This window comes from Kryptolebias marmoratus, linkage group LG16, assembly GCF_001649575.2.
Source record: "Kryptolebias marmoratus isolate JLee-2015 linkage group LG16, ASM164957v2, whole genome shotgun sequence".
In the NCBI taxonomy this organism is placed as follows: domain Eukaryota; kingdom Metazoa; phylum Chordata; class Actinopteri; order Cyprinodontiformes; family Rivulidae; genus Kryptolebias; species Kryptolebias marmoratus.
Genome location: NC_051445.1, coordinates 13,762,884 through 13,779,679, shown reverse-complemented (window position 1 = coordinate 13,779,679; position 16,796 = coordinate 13,762,884). Strand labels below are relative to the sequence as shown.

General features: G+C 48.9%; 1 protein-coding gene across 2 annotated transcripts in view; it reads right to left on the bottom strand.

Annotated features, from left to right (window-relative positions):
* Positions 1 to 16,796, bottom strand: part of nkd2b (NKD inhibitor of WNT signaling pathway 2b) — a gene marked incomplete in the record, with an annotated part of 31,030 nt that overhangs the window by 1,064 nt on the left and 13,170 nt on the right. The window contains 7 exon segments of one of the 2 annotated variants that reach the window (XM_025008145.2): positions 1 to 192; positions 1,337 to 1,461; positions 1,566 to 1,623; positions 2,089 to 2,230; positions 2,341 to 2,436; positions 3,155 to 3,282; positions 4,047 to 4,107. In XM_025008145.2, coding sequence (XP_024863913.1) covers positions 1 to 192; positions 1,337 to 1,461; positions 1,566 to 1,623; positions 2,089 to 2,230; positions 2,341 to 2,436; positions 3,155 to 3,282; positions 4,047 to 4,107 — 802 coding nt within the window. 2 annotated transcript variants of the gene reach the window in all.

The window sequence follows — 16,796 nt, the reverse complement described above, 5'->3', positions numbered from 1 at the left end:
TGTAGGTCCCTTTGGGGGATTTGAGGAGCTGAGCGCCTTTGCTCCGCGCCTCCGCGGCGTTGTAGCCGTCGCCGATGACCTGGGAGCGGCGCTGGTGGACGGCGTGAGCCTCTGGCTCCTGGGAGCGTGAGCGGCTCTGGCCGTGGGAGCTCCGACCGTGGGTCTCCTGAGGGGGGAAGACGGGGGTGGTTCCTGGAGAACAGGACAGAAGGACAGAGACAGCAGTGGGTCTTATTCTTCAAAATATAATAATAATAATAATAATAACACCTCGCAGCTGTGCTTCCAGATAAATTTCATGTAAAGTCAAAATGTTACATTAGAAAATAAAAATGTGTGAAATGAATATATTAACCCTGTTGTTGCTTTGAACCACAGGCGGAAATCCTGGGGGGGGGGGTTCAAAGGGGGTCAGGACACCCCCCTGGCCCCCGATTTTGGAAATTCAGGGCATGCACCCCCCCAGTAAAGTATTTTAAAAAAATTCTACTTTTAAGCAATATTGAAAACAGAAAACATCCTCCATTTATAAAAACTACATGATGGACTTCAAAGGGGACCTATATGTAAAATTCACTTTTTGCATGTTGTTGTTCTTCCATTTGGGCATCTACTGCTTCTAGAAACAATATAGAACATGTGTCCATATTGCTGCTGTCCCGACCCGCTACCAGTCGGGTTTCGGACCGCTAAGTGCTCCTGTCCCAAAGTCAGAATCCTCAGAGTTTCAATTAACGATATAAATGTGCGTCAGATCTGCAGAGTTTAATCCTTCATGGAGTTTTTATGCTTTGAGACGGGACACTGAGTTAGGGGCGTGGCCAACAGCAGCTAATTTGCATATTAGTGAAGTAGCCCTAAAACTGAACTGAGCTCAAAACAGGCAGAACTGATCAGGTGATGATTTTGTGTATTCAATGGAATGAACATGTTTTGTTTAGCCCACTGATTTATCTGAACTTGTTCAAGGAAGCAGAATATGTCCCTTTTAAAAACATGTGGACAAATACAAACGGGGACTGCTGCCATCTTAGTACAAGCTGAATTTCAGAAAGGTTTACTCAAACGCTCAGGAAATATTCTGAAATTCCTGCAGGAAGGGCCTCAGTGCTGCAGCTGCCACTGCAAACACTACAATCCTGCAACAGTGTCATGCAAAAAAATCAACCCCTTTTCTGTGGCAGGTGGTTCAAAGACCCGTCTGCCACAGGTAGGATGTAAGAAGCCCCCACTGGAAGAGATCAAGAAGCTGAACGGTTCAGGTTTCTGTTGTCTGTGAGCTGAGCTGCTCTCAGAGGACATATTTCTGACTCCCCTGAAGCTCTTGCCTCCGTACCTTCAAACCTGGAGGTGTAGTTCTCGATACCGGCCAGGTCCAGGTAGTGATTCCTCCTCTCCGTGTTCTCGTCCACGCAGTAATGCTGACCCTCGGCGGCGGGCGGCTCGTTGCTCGGCCCCCTGCTGCTGCGGACGAGTCCGTTTAGGAAACAAAACGGTGTCAAAAATCGCACTCAGTTTGGACGTTTAGTGTTTCTCAGGCTCACGAGAAAGCTTTAAAACCGTACCTGAAGTGCGAGGACAGCCGCTTGTCGGCCGAACGGCCCTCCTCGTGGTGGCAGCGCTCTGAGGAGGAACGGATCAGAACATTCAACGAATGAGTGAACCCTTTACAAAGCACAAGCTAACCACTACACACGCACACACACTCAGTATTTAATTTCTTCTTTTAAAGCATTTTTGAGTTTATTTTCTGATACTAACCCAAATAAGTCCAGATTTCTAACCTCCACGTCCTCTCTAACTGCATCCATATGTCTCCTCTTTGTCTCTAACATCCTTCTGTCCCTCCTCTGCACATGTCCAAACCGTCTCAGTCTGGCCTCTCTAACTTTATCTCCTAGTCGTTCAACCTGTGCTGTCCCTCTGATGACCTCATTCCTAATCCTGTCCATCCTTGTCCCTCCCAAGGAGAACCTCCACATCTTCAGCTCTGCCACTTCCTGTTCTGTCTCCTGTCTTAGTTAGCTAGTATACACTGACTGTAGTTTAAAAAACAAACGCCACATTTTTTCCTTTTTCTTTAATTACCTTCTCCTGCTTCTCTTCTGTGGCACCTCGGCTCCGGCGTGACAGTGAGTTTAACGCGCAGAGTCTTGCTTTTGTTGTGGCAGGAGTGGTTGACGGAAGCGTCCACCACGTCGTAGATGGTGTGCATCAGACTGGACATGTCCTTTGAGCCGCAGACGAAACGCACAGATTATCTTCCCGCGGCTAACGCTGTCAGGAGTAATACTGCTAAATATCCCAAAGCGGGGGGTGTGTGTGTGTGAGAGAACGTACTTCTTTGGTAACTTTGCCGCTGTTGTCAAAGTCGTACAGAGTGAAGATCCACTCCTGACGGTTGTCGTCCTCCACAGAGACGTCACACTCCACGTCCTGAGAAGACATTAATACAGCCTTTAGGACAGCAGGGGCCAGCAGAGGACGACCCTCTGTGTGGAACTGGCGGCGAATTAAAGCCTGTCTTCTTCTGCAGAGACCGAAGCTTTTCTTTTTTTTTTTTTTCTTGAAGTGTTTACAGTGAAAAGGATGGGAGGCCTCTTTCCCACCGCACTGACAACATCCTGGCAGCAGCTTCGGTTTAGACGGATCTGATTATTATTGGCAAATATTTCAAAAGGCAGAAACAGTATCTCAACGAGAGTTGGAGCCCTTCACGGTTTCGTAATTGAGCTGACACAACTCGCAGCGACTGCCGCGGGGCGCTTCTAATTGTTTAGAGCATGAAAGTCGAAATTTTCCTGTCAGTTAATTCGGCTGATTGATTCAGGATATTGTCTGTATTCAGACAAGAGGATCTGTGTGAGGAGAAGGCTTAAGGAAAAAAAAAAAAACAATAATTAACTCCCAAACCTCTAATTAAATTAAATACCCTGACCCGCAGAAGCCTATTTAACACCACAGGCTCATAAACTTGCATTTTAATCTTCCCTGAGATAAATAAACGCTGCAATGCAGGAGGGTTGTGTAAACACTCCGTGAGAAAGGACCCGGGTCGGGTCAGGGTCAGGAGCGCGGCGCTGCACTACTTAGCTGCTCCGCTCAATTAAAACCGAACGAAGCAGAGGCGTTTCCAGGCGGCGGCGGCAGTTACGTTGAGGCTGATGCGTTTCTTCCCCGCGGCCTTGGCGGCGTCTCGGAGCACCTCCTTCTCTCCGTCCTCCGGGCGCAGGTACTGCAGGTAGCTCTCGCAGCCCTCGGCCTTCTCCGGCGGCAGAACCACTGGGAGCACACGAGAAAAAAACAGAAAATAAAAAAAACGAGTCAAACTACAACCGGAAGGCAACAATTTGTGGATCTCGTTAAGACACTGTCCAGGCCTCGCAGGTTTGCTTCAGTCTTTTATTTTGGTTAGAAACGAGGCACCCAACAGTAAAAGTCCAATCCTTAAATGCAGCCTGTTATAGTGTACAAAATATACAGGAAGTTTGAACCTTTTTACCCACTGCAAACGCTCTAAATTTCTAAATTAATTTACATGAAACAATTCAAGGCCTAGCTTTCCTTGTCGCCTGTCAGCTTTCGCGCCACAGTTTTAAAATTAAAAGACTCTTATTTTGAAAAACCGACGATGCAGTTTTGGCCTTTCTGAAGAAGACATGGCCACATCTCGCGTGTCCTCTCAGAGTATGTGTTGGAGATGACTCTCAGCTACTGCCATGTCAAATTATAGCTTCATGTCTGTAAGATGGAGCGAGTTGTGGCCACCTATTGCGGTGGCCATCTTGAATCGTGTTGACTCCAAAAGGTAATCAGTCCCTTGTGTTTCTGGGAGCTTCGTTAAAGTCTCTTCACTGGCTCACGGGATATTTTGCTAACAGGGTTGCCTCTAACAGTTAATGAAATGCAGTATTTTACTTTTAAATGCAGGTTAATGAGGTTCCAACCTGCAGATTTAGACCTGGTTTCTACAAACACTTAGAAGCTGCTTCAGAGCAAAGATGTCAGGTAAAAAAACCCCAAAAAACTCTTTCTTCTCCCCTTACCCTCTAGGGGACAATGTTGATCTGCGAGCTGTCCTTCCTTCAGCTCGCCATTCGGAAACTCCTGGGAAAGAGGAAAGAGACGAGGAGAGGAGAGGAGGAGGGGATCAGAGATGTAAGTGAATCCACAGTTCAGACCACAGACACAGAGAAAACAAACAGCTCCAGCCGAAGCATTTCCTACAGCGATGAGCGGGCGAGAGAGAGAGAGAGAGAGAGGGAGAGAGAGAGCGCTCGGGGCTCCGGCGCGGCCCAACACTTTGAACATCTGCACGCTTATTGTGCTCCGCTGTCTGGGAACGCGGCGTGCGGCGAGCCGAGAGCCGAGCTTTCAAGATTCCCTCGCAGCTCTTCAGACGGAGGCCTCGCGTCCGCCAGAAACCCGGGCGACGCACTTCATCATCCGAGCCAACCTGTTTCCTGTCGTCCCGCTCGACATGAGAGACCCGCTGAGAGGCGTTTGATGGGAGCCCAGAGTTTATAAAGTGGGGGTGTGGGGTGGGAGGGGGTGTTATGTTACTTTCCTGCAGCTTGACCGAGACGTTTTACAGTTTACGTCCCGGGCTGCATTTCTTCTGAACAGACGGGATGGGACGAGTAAACACGCAGAGTTTCAGATGGAGTGATGATAAAAAAATAAAGTGGTACAAAAAGGATGGAAAAGGGAAAGGGGTGAGGGGGTGAGAACAATCCATGTTCACCACAAGGCATCCCACACATGTGCTGGAGCCGAGGCACACGGAGGGGCCTCCACACATGAACGCAGCCGGGGTTTTTTTTTTTTAAATTACGACTAGATTGTGGAAACAATGAAAATTAAGTGCAGCACAGGCCCTAAAACCACAAGTATTTAAACAACAAATGATTCATCTTATTTACGTCATTCCCAGCCCTCTAAAGCTGCCCAAACACTTTAAAAAAATACTAAAGAAAAACAAACCCTCGCCCGATTAAATCAAGAGGGCCGAACGGAGTTGGGAGAAATAAAAAACAGATAGATGCTTGAAAACAAAAGAACTCCGTGTACCTTTTGACAGGGCTGAGGCCCGAGTTAGGAGTCTGAACATCTGCATGCGTTTAGGTGAGCGTCCCACCCCCCCTTCCTCCTCCTCCTCCCTCCATCTCTCAGTGCAATCACAGCGCCAGGGCTTGTGGTTCTAGTTAACGAGCTCGGAGACAGTGATTATTCCTCCCTTCAGTAGATGATACCTCCGGTCTGTAATCTGGTCCCGACCTTCAGCTCGGAAACGGAGACACCCGACGAGTCTCGGGGTCGAGGCTTTTGAGAGGCGCTCGCAAAATTGGCCACCAGAGACAACAAAAAAATAAAAGCAGCTTAAGAATGGGTGTCAAGTGTTGGGGGGAAAAGGAAGGGGGAGGGGACAAAGAGGGGATGAAGAGGAGATAAGAGGAACGAAGACGGGGAGGAGATTGGACCTATCAGCTGCTTCCTCCGGCCTCTTGGAGCTCGGTGAGAGTTCAGCGTCATTTGTTGTCTCAGAATAAAGAGATCAACTCGAACATGTTCCCGCCGCACGCTGGTGGAGCTGCGGCGTTAGCCGGGCTAGCTGTTGTTAGCGCTACAAGCTGATAACAGCAACATTCAAACACAGAAACTAAATGTCCGTCACATGTACGCAATAAGAGCCAAACTGACAGAAAGACAAGGAAACAGCTTATTTCTGCGGCTATCGCAACATTTTTTTCCTCTATGGCAGCCATATTGGAGGTAAAGTTTCAGGGTTGGGGGGGGTTGAAAAGTGGCGTTTTCTTTACGTCAAATCCTTTAGGATAAGGTCACGCCAAATATAACCCTGGACTAACTGTGAAATCAACAAATCAGTGGGATTGGTTCAGTGTTGCCAGGTGTACGATAATTATCATATATGTACGATAATTTTGCCCTCTGTACGATGTACGATCAATAATCCCAAAAGAGGCCAAATATACGATAATTTGACCATTCCGAGAATGTGTGGTTGTAATCGGTTGTAATCAGCCTGTCGCAACTGCCTGTCAGGGGTTTTTTTGTGAACCCTGAAGGCATCTGTTTCCGGAAAAAGATGCACGATTGGCTGGACTTTTCAGCCAATCGTGCTTTTATAAATGTGAGCTACGAGTGACGTGATTGTGTTTGCCTCAGAACAACGGCCATGATTGGCTGAATAGTTTGCTGCGCCCGCCTCATGAGTGAGGAAAAAAAAAGAAAGAAAGAAAGAAGCAGAGCCAGTCTGGAAGAAGAAGCGCTGAGAACCTGTCAGACACTATTCAACACTAGAGTGACTTTAGCGCATCAATAGACTTGTTATTTTGGTTATGACGGGTGTACGATAATTTCCCTCAAAATACGATAATTTTATGTCTCTGGTACGATAATCCTACATTTCTGACTTGGCAACACTGGATTGGTTAGCTGCGGTTCTCTAACTAGCACTAGCAATTAAAGCTAACAACATATTTCTCTCCATTTCATACGTTTAACCGCTCTAGAAGCAGGGCTTATATGTCTACGACTAGTTTAATGACGTATAAACGGACAGCCATGTTGGATTTTGTGTTTGGGGCGACATTGACTAATCGTGCTTTCCGTCTGGACTCGGAGGTTAAAGTTTCCACATTCCAGCTCAACTGGAATGCTTCCTAAAGTGGGAATTTCATGTGGAATTTAACAGAAGCTTCTCATTAGCGCAGAGCTTAAAATCCAACATGGCTGCCCTGTGCATGAAAAGTGATGAGAGCCGCCGTGAAGGCTGCTTGTTTGTAGTTTTGATGTACTTCTCATCGCACCGAACTTCCTTTAATCGTGAAACATGTCACAGAGTTTGACTGCGTCCCTCTACAAGCAGAGAAACACCTGATTCGCTAACTGCCGTTAGCCCGGTTAGCGAACACAAGTTAGCAGAGCCCACATGCAAACTGGACATGGTTAAAATGGGCGCAAAGTCACTTCCTGTTCCAAGTTTTGACATCTAGGGTTAATGAAACGCAACAAAACTCCCAGTTAACTTTTCCAAGTCAAAGCTCAAAAGTCCGACTTGGAGCGCAAACGAGACGCAGCGCCGCAGAGATTCTGAAGGAGGTAACTGGTGCTGTTCACCGGGGGGGGAACAGCACCGGTAAACAGGAAGCCATCTTTAATTAGGAGGTAATTTGGAAACGAAAAGAGAAAGTGTGTTCTCCTACACGGAGAGCAGACACATAAAACCCATCTTTGTGGTCTCCTAAGGCGAGCTGTTTTCTTCCTGCACTGGAAGCTTTTATCTCCCCTCTTTTATCCTTCGGTCCCTTAATGAAGGGCAGTGTGTGAGGAGGAAGAGGGAGTTCACACACACACACACACACTGCTCTTGAAGCTCAGAGGAACATCAAACGCAGCCCCTGATTCTTCCCATCCTCGTCCCCACGAGACAGCGGAGCAACGTTTGAGCACCTCCACACGGCAGACAGAGTTCAGATTTAAACGAAGCGAAAAGTGAATCAATCCGCCGAACCTCGTCTTTAATTACTGCTCAGGTGCCCAACATGGGGCAGGGGGCTTGTGTCGAACACATGGCTCCACCCCTCCTCTCTCCCCCTGGCTCATTACATCCATGGCGGAGCTAATGAGAGAGCAGGCTGGATCTGACTGCAGTCTGCAGCTCCAGCGTCTAAACACACATGGCATCTCCGTCCAACATCGCCCACGGTGTCGGCATCAAAATCTGCCCGCCACATGTGCGATCCACCGCCTTTTCTTGACGTTTCTCGGCAGCTCTCGCAACCCCCAACCCACCCCACCACCCCACCTCCATCACATCCCGAACGGCTCTCGAGGCCGCGCGTGGATCAGCGAGCAATCTGAAACGAAAAGAAAAGCGATGCTTTTTCGTAGGCCTGGAGTCGTCCTGCGTGACGACGGGGGGGTCTGAAGGAATGAGGTGTCAGACCTCCGTAATACCGCGGTGGGAACGTGCTCCGACGGCGGGGAGAGAAGGCGTGTGATGTTTGTTCCTGTTTTCTGCCAGACTTTTATGTGGGGTAGGGTAACCAGGGGAAGCTTTCATAGCTCCCTACCAGGTGACATCAGACGTCCGCCAGCAGTCTGTCTCCCCCTCCACCACCACCGCTGCCTGCCTTTACCACCCATCCTCCCTCTGGAAAACACTGAACATCTTTGTTCCCTAACCCTAACCCTAACCCCCCCCACAACCCGAACACCTCTGGCTCACCCCCTAAAAATAAGTGCGCACGCTTCTTTAAACCCATTCTCCGAACGGTACGATCTTCGTTTTGTTTTGTTTTCCGAGGCCGTGTGTCCGGGTCGTTTCTCCGGCCTCGGGGGTCGGAAACATGGCGGCCCGTTCAGACGGTCTTAAAGCGTGTCGGAGTTACTTCTTTCTTGGGTGGTTTTAAAGCTCTAAAAGCTTAATTTCAAGCAGAAAAGAATGCAGTTGGCAGCACAATAGACACCTTTCTATTGTTTTGTGCAAACCAGGTTTACTTTCTTTTTTTTTTTTTGCTTTATTTGATGCTGAGAGGGTGCATTTGGGGGGGATAAATGTTGAGTGTGAGTTCTCTTACATTTAAGAAGGCGCCACCGGAAAGGTTTCACGACCAGCGGCCGGCCAGCCAGCATTCCCGCTCTGACCGGCCGGTAATTGAGGACGATTGTTGGGGTTTTCTCAGTAAAAAGCGAACGAGGGGCCGGGGGATGATCATTACCGCGAAGAAAGAAAACGCCGGTTCGTAAACAAGCCGCAGTTTCTCTCGCGTTCCGGAGGATGAAACCGGAGAGGGACTGGTGGTGGTGGGGGGGCGCCGCTGAGGAATAAAAGCCCCTCCGTTCCAGGAGAAACCAGCCTGGCTTCGACTCAAAACCAGATGTGAGCGGTTGGACTGGAAGGAGAGCAAAGGAGAGGGAGGTGAGGGCTGGAGAGAGAGAGGGGAGATGGGGGGGAGAGGAAGGGGTTATACCGCAATTATTTTAGGAGCTGAGGAGACGGGGGTCGGTCCAGTTCAATTAAACTGAAAGTTTCTTTGTTCAGGTACGACACAGAAAGAGCTATGAATTAAAAACCACAACAGACGGGCCGTCTATCTTAAGACCCCTGCCCTAAACTAAACTTTTACAACTAGTAACACAAAAAAAGACGGATCGATAACAAAAATATACACCCGTAAACAAAACTACATCGAGGAGAAGAAAGTGTAATATAAACCCATGTAAAGTTTTCACAGATTTGTCTGAGAACTAAAACCCAGCTCAGGTCTTCTTACTGCTTTCTGGTAAAACTTTAAACGAACAGGAAGTCACCGCAACTCGCTGGTTTCATGGCCGCCGACGTTACAGACGCTGCAACTGTGTCAGCTCTAAGACCTGGCCAGGGTTGGAAGATTACACTTCGTGAATAATAAAAAAAAAAAAAAGTTATTACACTTCTCCTGTGTTTACAAAAGTTAAAAACAATCAATAAAACTGTACAAACATGACAGACAGCCAGTAGTGATTAAACCTGCCTGAATATAAAGGCTTAAAGATTAGATTTAAGGAGGCCCAGATCAGTGATAAGAGTCCTGAGGTCGTTGGTTCTACGGTCCGGATGAAGCGACCCAAAAGGCCCGCTCAGCCCAACGGTTGGATTTAGACTCCGGGACAAACAGTAAAGATGGATTTGTTGATCCTAAGGTCCTCTCACACTAGATCGGCTGAACAAGGTGGGGTCAGAGCTTTAAAGTGAACAATAAAAGTTTTAAATCAGCTCTAAAACAGACTGGAAGCCAATGGAGAGGAACCAGAACGGGGGGGGTGACGTGATGTGGTCACGTCTGGGGGCGTTTAGAGTCGGGCCGCGGCGTTTTGTACAAGCTGAGGGGCTCTGATGGCGGACAGAGAGGTTCCAGCAGGAGTCGAGCCTCGAGCAACGAGAAGTTTTAACACGGAGTTACCTGGTCCCCGGGTATGTCCGGGTCGTCTGGAAGTGGACACAGGACACAGCTCCCAGATCAGTTTTAACGGGTTTGGACACTTTCTGAATACAGCCTCGCAGGCTTTACGTCTTATTGTAAAACACAACCAAACACCGTCGGCGTACTTCAGACAAAGACAACCATTTGTTTGGCGCTGAAGAAATGTATACAGATGATGTCGAAACGACTTCTGTCAGCACCTTCGGAGATCAAACGAGTCGCCCGCTCGATGACTGACGCCCTTGCCTCTATTTCACTCTCCAGCCTTCAGCCTTTCACGCCGTCAGATTGGAGTCACGGCGCTCGGACTCGTAACCAAGCGCTCAGCCTCTCTGAGATCAGAGCAGAATGCCTTCCTGTCATCTGGACGGGCCCCACGCGGCTGAGATGGCCCAGATACGAGCCCCCCTTTCAGGGCAGCCGGGGGGGATCTCTCTCTGAGGTCAAACTGGAGGCAAGACCTCTCCCTTGGCAGGACATGAATCAGCCGGGGGTTGGATCCTGGTACAACAGCAGCAGCTGCGGCAAGAAATGAGCCCGCTTGTCTGTCCGTGTAAGACGGGACAGAAAGGAAGCTCCCCTTTGCCCTCCAGAACGGCCCAAACAAAGACCGCCGTCGCCCCCGCGTCTTTAAACGGCGCCGTGATCAGCTTGCCTTAGTTGTAAACCGGGCTCCGACAGGAATCTGACGTCACACGGCAAACTCACCTGTCTGAACGAGGAAATATTAACACACCGCTAACAGTTTTTTTTCAATAGAGGGTTGTGGTTTTCCTTTAGCCTCTCATGCAAATGAATAAACACAGGGCTTTTTGTTAGCCAAACTCATACCAGTTTTCAATAAATAAAACAAAAAAATGGCCGTCTTGTATCACGAGTGAAGTGGCGTTTTATTTAAACGACGCCCTGGGAGGAGGAAGTCCGTGCCTCAAACAGGAGATGTTTGCTGGGGTAAAAAAAAAAAGAAAGAGGCCTCATTATCCCCTTTGAAGCAGAACGAACACAAGCCTTCCTCGAAAGAATTACGATCACGTAAACAAACAAACAAACCTCCCCGGTGCACAGCCATGTTCTCTCGGCTCGCCGAACGCTCCGTTAATCTGCGAATCTGTCCTCGGGCGGAGAGAGTCATCCGGTGAGGAGCGGAGATTAGTGTCTGCCTCGTGTTCTACCGCCTCGAACCGGTAATAAAACCACCATAAATCGGAGAAGTCCTTAAAAGCAGAACGTAACGGCCTGAAGACTGAGCTTGTTTTCCTCAAAACTGAGGCCTTTCGGTGCTTTAAGTTCCTGTGCTAGACGTCACATTTTTCTTTCTCCGTTCATCGGTCAGACGACTCTGAACGTAGTAATCTGGTTCTGCTAAACACTTCACCCACCTGCGACACTGTTTACTGGACTAATTCAGTGTTCGTGTCTGAACCAGGAAAACAAAAGAAGGACGGATGGATGGATGGATAAACGGACGGACAGACAGACCGATGCCTCGCCACTACCAGAATCCAGAGAAAGAACTTGCCTAAAGTACAGGAGGAGGTTTTTGAACTCGCCTCACCGAGGAGGACGTAGGTGGCTCTCTGAAGATTCAGAGCAGAAATCCTGGTGGCAGCACACGCCCAAGATGTGCCGTGTGACACCCTGACAAGAAAACCTTAAGGACAGCCTAGCATGGTTGAAGACTTTTAGCAGACAGTGGCGTTAAAAAGTAAAACGTTAGTTATTTTCAGTTCAAACAAGAATAAACCTACTGGTGTAGAACGAGTTTAATGCTAAAATCCTCTTAAAGGAAGTCCCAGAAATTAGGAATTAAACCATTTTTAACCTGGTGTTAAATAAACCTAATGATTTTTAAAAAATATATCTATATATGACCCTTTCTTTAACAGAATAAAAGAAGCTTCAGTTGAGGTGAGACTTGGGATGGCTTGTTCTTTTAGTTCCCGTTCATCTTCTCAGCTCCAGAGTTAGCCGTCCTGCTGCAGAACCAACCGGTAAACAAAGGCGAGATCACAACACGCACACCTCACCCCCCCCGACAAACAAGAAGGAGGCGCGTGCCCGAGGTAACGGCATATCAAAGCCCGTGTGCGACTCAAACAGGATGTTCCTCTGTTTCTGGCCTCCGTGTGAAATTCTGTACGCTCCTGAGGAGGAGGCCCCCGGCTCTTAAGCCCGGCCAATGGGGGGAGGGGGGGGGGGGGGGGGGGGGGGGGGGCGGCCGGGGGGTCCNGGGGGGGTAGAGGAGGAGCGCGGCCAGGCCGATAAAGCTGAGGGGGATTTGTTCCACATTCCAGTGGACCTTTAAACCACACAGAAACACGGAATCCTCAGATTCCCAACCCCAATCCTATTAGGGCCCAAAGGTGGACGGGACACAAGGAGGGAGGGGTTTCACATAAACCGCCCCTTTATTACCTTGTAAAAAAAGGAAAAACGACATTTCAACACGTCGCTCTCACCTGTAACCCCCTCACCCCGCCCCGCCCCGCCCCTCGTCATAGCTGGTGTCAGGTTTCCAGCTGTCTGTCTGGCACTGAGATGTCAGCTCTAATTGTTCTCACCTGTGGCGAGAACCACCGACATGCCGCCGCCGCTTTCGCCGCTTGCTCTGTTGGGCTGCGAGAGCTTTGAGTCACGGCTCTGAAAGGCAGGCCCGGCCCGGCCAGGCAGGGGCGAGGCTCTGCGGTTTGGAGGCTGGCGGAGCTGCAGGCGTTACACAGCTCCTGTGGGTGACTGAGAAATGTAAACAAGCCACGCCGGGGAAGGACAGCTGCACGTCAGTGTGGAAGAGCTGCGACAGTTTCCAACTTTTTATGGCAGCACAGACGCCCCCTCTCCCCCCCCTCACCCCTTCACCTGACAAGCTCAAGTAGCTTTTTGTTACTGGTCATTATGTTCCAAGTACTGGACGCAATTGCTCCGTTTTTGCTTTTTTTTCTCCTAAATGTTAGTTTAGTGCGATTTGGAGGCATCTAGCAGTAAACCTGCTGACTGCAACCATCTAATAAAGAACACAAACACTTAGAATACTCACATTTCATTAAAATGTGAGTATTATGCCATACTAGTTCATAAATCAAAAATATTTGTGCTAAAGTCTTAACTTACCCATCACTGTAACCCTTAGACAAATTTATACCTTCCTGAAACATGAATAATTATGTAGAACTATTACTTTACTCAGTTCCAGCACTTTTTAGTCAAGAATCAAATGGGACAGACACTCAGACCCACTCAGCTGCTATTAGCGTCAGCAACACTTTGTCTGGATTACAAAACTCAAATGCTGCAGATGCAGTTCAGTAATTCACTACGTCTGTAGATCACAGGATGGTAAAACCAACATTTGCTGCAAACATCTTGACTAAATGTTCAAGTTCAAGTTTATTTAATCAGGACGGTGTGCAGTTAGAACATTCGATGCACCAGATTTAGCCTTAGGTTCATTTTGACTCATTTTCATCTGTAGTCCAGCTAAACCAGGGGTAGTCGATCGTGGTCCTCGAGGGCCACCATCTTGCAGGTTTTACTTGTTCCTCTGCTCCAACACACCTGATTGGCCATGCAAATTAATCTGTATCTTAGTCAGTTTTTATGTTGTTGTTTATTGTTTGTCAGACCAAGACAAGGGACCAAACAGACATCAGCAATCTATGCTGTGTGACCATTTTATTGATGCAGCCTTTAATTGCACAGGACAGGACAGTTCGAGAGGCTTGACTAGTTGTTTCAGGATTTAACTTTTCAAAATGTTTGAGACACAAGAGTCTGACACCGAGTGCACTACAAGTCTGTAGTGTGGTGACGTTCTTGTCAAGATGGCCATTCCAGAGTTTTCTGGTTCGGTGGTGTAGACGTTACTTTGAGGGTTTGCTCATTTGAATCTGCGGGGCAAACTGAAAGACCTGCCCTCTGGTTTCCCCTCAACACCCCTTCCAGCAGGAGAAGAACATGTCCGGGGTCAAAACCACCACCTCCACAGTCCAATGGTTACCGCTCCCTGTGGGCAACGAACAGAGGAAGGGAAGCGCAGACGCATACAGGCGACCGCAAAAACGAGGCGCTTACGCAGCCGTAACCAATCAGCCAGCAATGTGGCGTGAACTCTCAGCACACTCATCTCCGAGGCATGCTGGAGAAACGGAGACGGATGGCTGTTATGCTCTACTCTTTGCTGCGTTAAAAAAAAAACTCTTTGGAGGGGGATTCGGCCTCGAAGGACGGAGGAAGCCAAAGTACACAGCGAGTGAAGTAGGATGCATCACACGAGGGCGAGCGGGCAGGCAGAGCCTCTAATAACTCATCTGCTGTAGCCTCGTCTGCCAAAACCTCCAGTCCCCAGACACCACTTGTTTGCACAAACGGTACCGTTCCTCGGCTCTGTGAGGAACTCGAGGCTTATGGCCACCCTTTAAAAAAAAAAAAGTCTTGGCTTCGCAAACCGTGGCGGCATTTCTGGCGCTAAATATCCACCGTCCCGCTAAATGTCTGCTGTCTGCCCGGGCTGCAGCGTCGCCCTCCCAGACCGCCCCGCTGCCACCGGCTCCTCCAGACGGCCGGGGTTCGCCGGTCCCAAAGAACCACGGGAATTCTCAACAGCCCGAGAGCGAGCAGGGGGCTTAAGTCCAAGCTGTGAAGTTCCTCACAGGCCTGGAACTGGACAGGAGGTCGCCGTGGGGTCAGCGCTGAGGATTCCTAAAAATACACCCCTTGCTGGGCGCAGGAAGCAGAGGAGACTTCGCCTTTTTCTTTCTTTTTCTTTTCTTGGTGTGTAGACGATCCGAAGGAAGCCCGGATCTGTAAAACGGACCACAGCCCAGACGGCCAGCGGCTCGGAGTACTTTGGCGTACGAGACGGATGTTCCCATGAAGAAAAGCAGGAGACGACAAAGGAACAGAGCGAGGTGTGGGAAAGCGAAAGCAAAACGGCAGAAATTACTCATGCGCACCGAACTCCTGGAAAAGCTCGAGAGCTAAAATTATTCGCCTTAAAATAATATCTATTTGGGTCAAGAATAAGAAAATAAATAGTGTGAGGAAATAGCAATGATAGAAACCAGACCTTAATCTAAAAGCTTCAAAGTTCAAAAATCTGATGTGTTTTTCTTTTTTTTTCACAGTGGCACATAAAAACCTGCCAAACCGGGGGGGGGACGAGGCCGCAGCTGACGAAACTATTTCATCCATCCTCCATCCACTCGACGGGCTCCTCCACGACCCGACGGGCTCGCTGCGAGCCTGAAACGCCGCTACCCTGGTGCGAAATTCTGAAACGTAATTCATCCATGGCACAAGCAGAGATCAAAAAAGGCTGCGGCGCGGAGGGGGCAGCTCAGCTCAGCCCCACCTCCATCTTCAGCTCCAGCTTCATTTTTCTGTTTTTTAAAAAAGTTCTGCAGCAGCAGAGCGAGCAGAGGTCGGCAGCTGCGATCTTCGAGGCTGCCGACCACTTAAACACTTTGGCTTCTCCAGTCCATCTCATCTCCACGAACCCTGAAAATAAAAAAAATGAAAAAAGCCATTTGGAGCCTTTTTTTCCTTTTTATCACACAGGAGCGTCTAGCGCCGGTCCACTTGAGGCACTCTGCGTGACACTTGACGTCTGATAAAAACTTCTCTTGAGAGAGGATTTAGGCTTCAAAAAGCAAGAGAGTGCTGATGTGCACTAATACCCTGGAAGCCGGGAGATAATCAGGCGCTGCCATGAGAGAGCGGCTCTGAGAGCTGAGCATGTGACGGCAGGGTGGCTGGGGGGTGGAAAGAGTTCAAAATATTCTGATACACTGGCATTTCTGACGTGATAGGATCAGTCGGGCCCCTATCAACACAGAGAAGTAGGTGGTTGGTTACAGAGGAGCTGCCGAGCTGCGATACGCGCAAATTTTGGTGTTGTCGTTTTTGCAAATGAAGGCTCGTATTTCCCCACCCCCACAAACAATTTCTGACACGTTTTCCTGTCAGAAAAAAAAGTGACTGAGCAGCAATGTATGATAAAACAACACTGAGCTTAAGAAGACAGAGTTTTCTTTGTGACGGATCTCCTTTTCGGAGCAGATGGTGTCTCTGAAAGGCTCTCAGTGATTGGAGGGGAGGGGGAAGGGGGGCATCTCAAGGAGAGCTGCTGTTTATTTGAAATGAGCCTTTAGGTAAACACGTTACATGGCACATAGGGCCAGGTCAGCGTTTGAAGTGGACGGGCTTTGGGGGAAGGAGGAAGGGAGGGTGAAGAAAAGAGGGCTGCCTTCAGAGGAAATGAGAACAGAGGCCTCTTTCAGCAGGGGTTTCATCCTCTCCCTCCCTTTCCTGTCACATATAGAAGGAACACAAAAGGTGTCTGGGTGTAAACCCAACACAGATGAGCCGCCGAGCTCCTCCGACAATTATCTTCCCCTTCAAATTAAATCCTCCGGTAAAAAAAAAAAAAAGAAAAAAAAAGGTAACTCCCGTCCTTTTGAGTGGAGACCCAACCCGAGGGGTTTTTTAGATGACGGGAACAGGTCCGTGGAACAAACGCCACGGTCTGCGGCCCGTTTTGGTGAGGAATGTTTTGTGCTGAAGGAAGGGGGAAAAGAAAAAGGCCCGCTCTGCGCTGCGTCTGTAGAACTCGGGTCCAGGCTTTGAAGCTGCTCGTGCGTTTCGAGCAGCTAACCACTTTCAGATGTGACTGTAAGGGTTTTATGAGCTGAGGAACAGCGATACCCACACATGTGCAGGCCTGGGGTCCCGGAGAGGGGAAGGCAGAACAGGCAGACTCATCATGGGCCGGCTTCGGGTTGACACGGCCCGTACAACACCTGGAATATATGG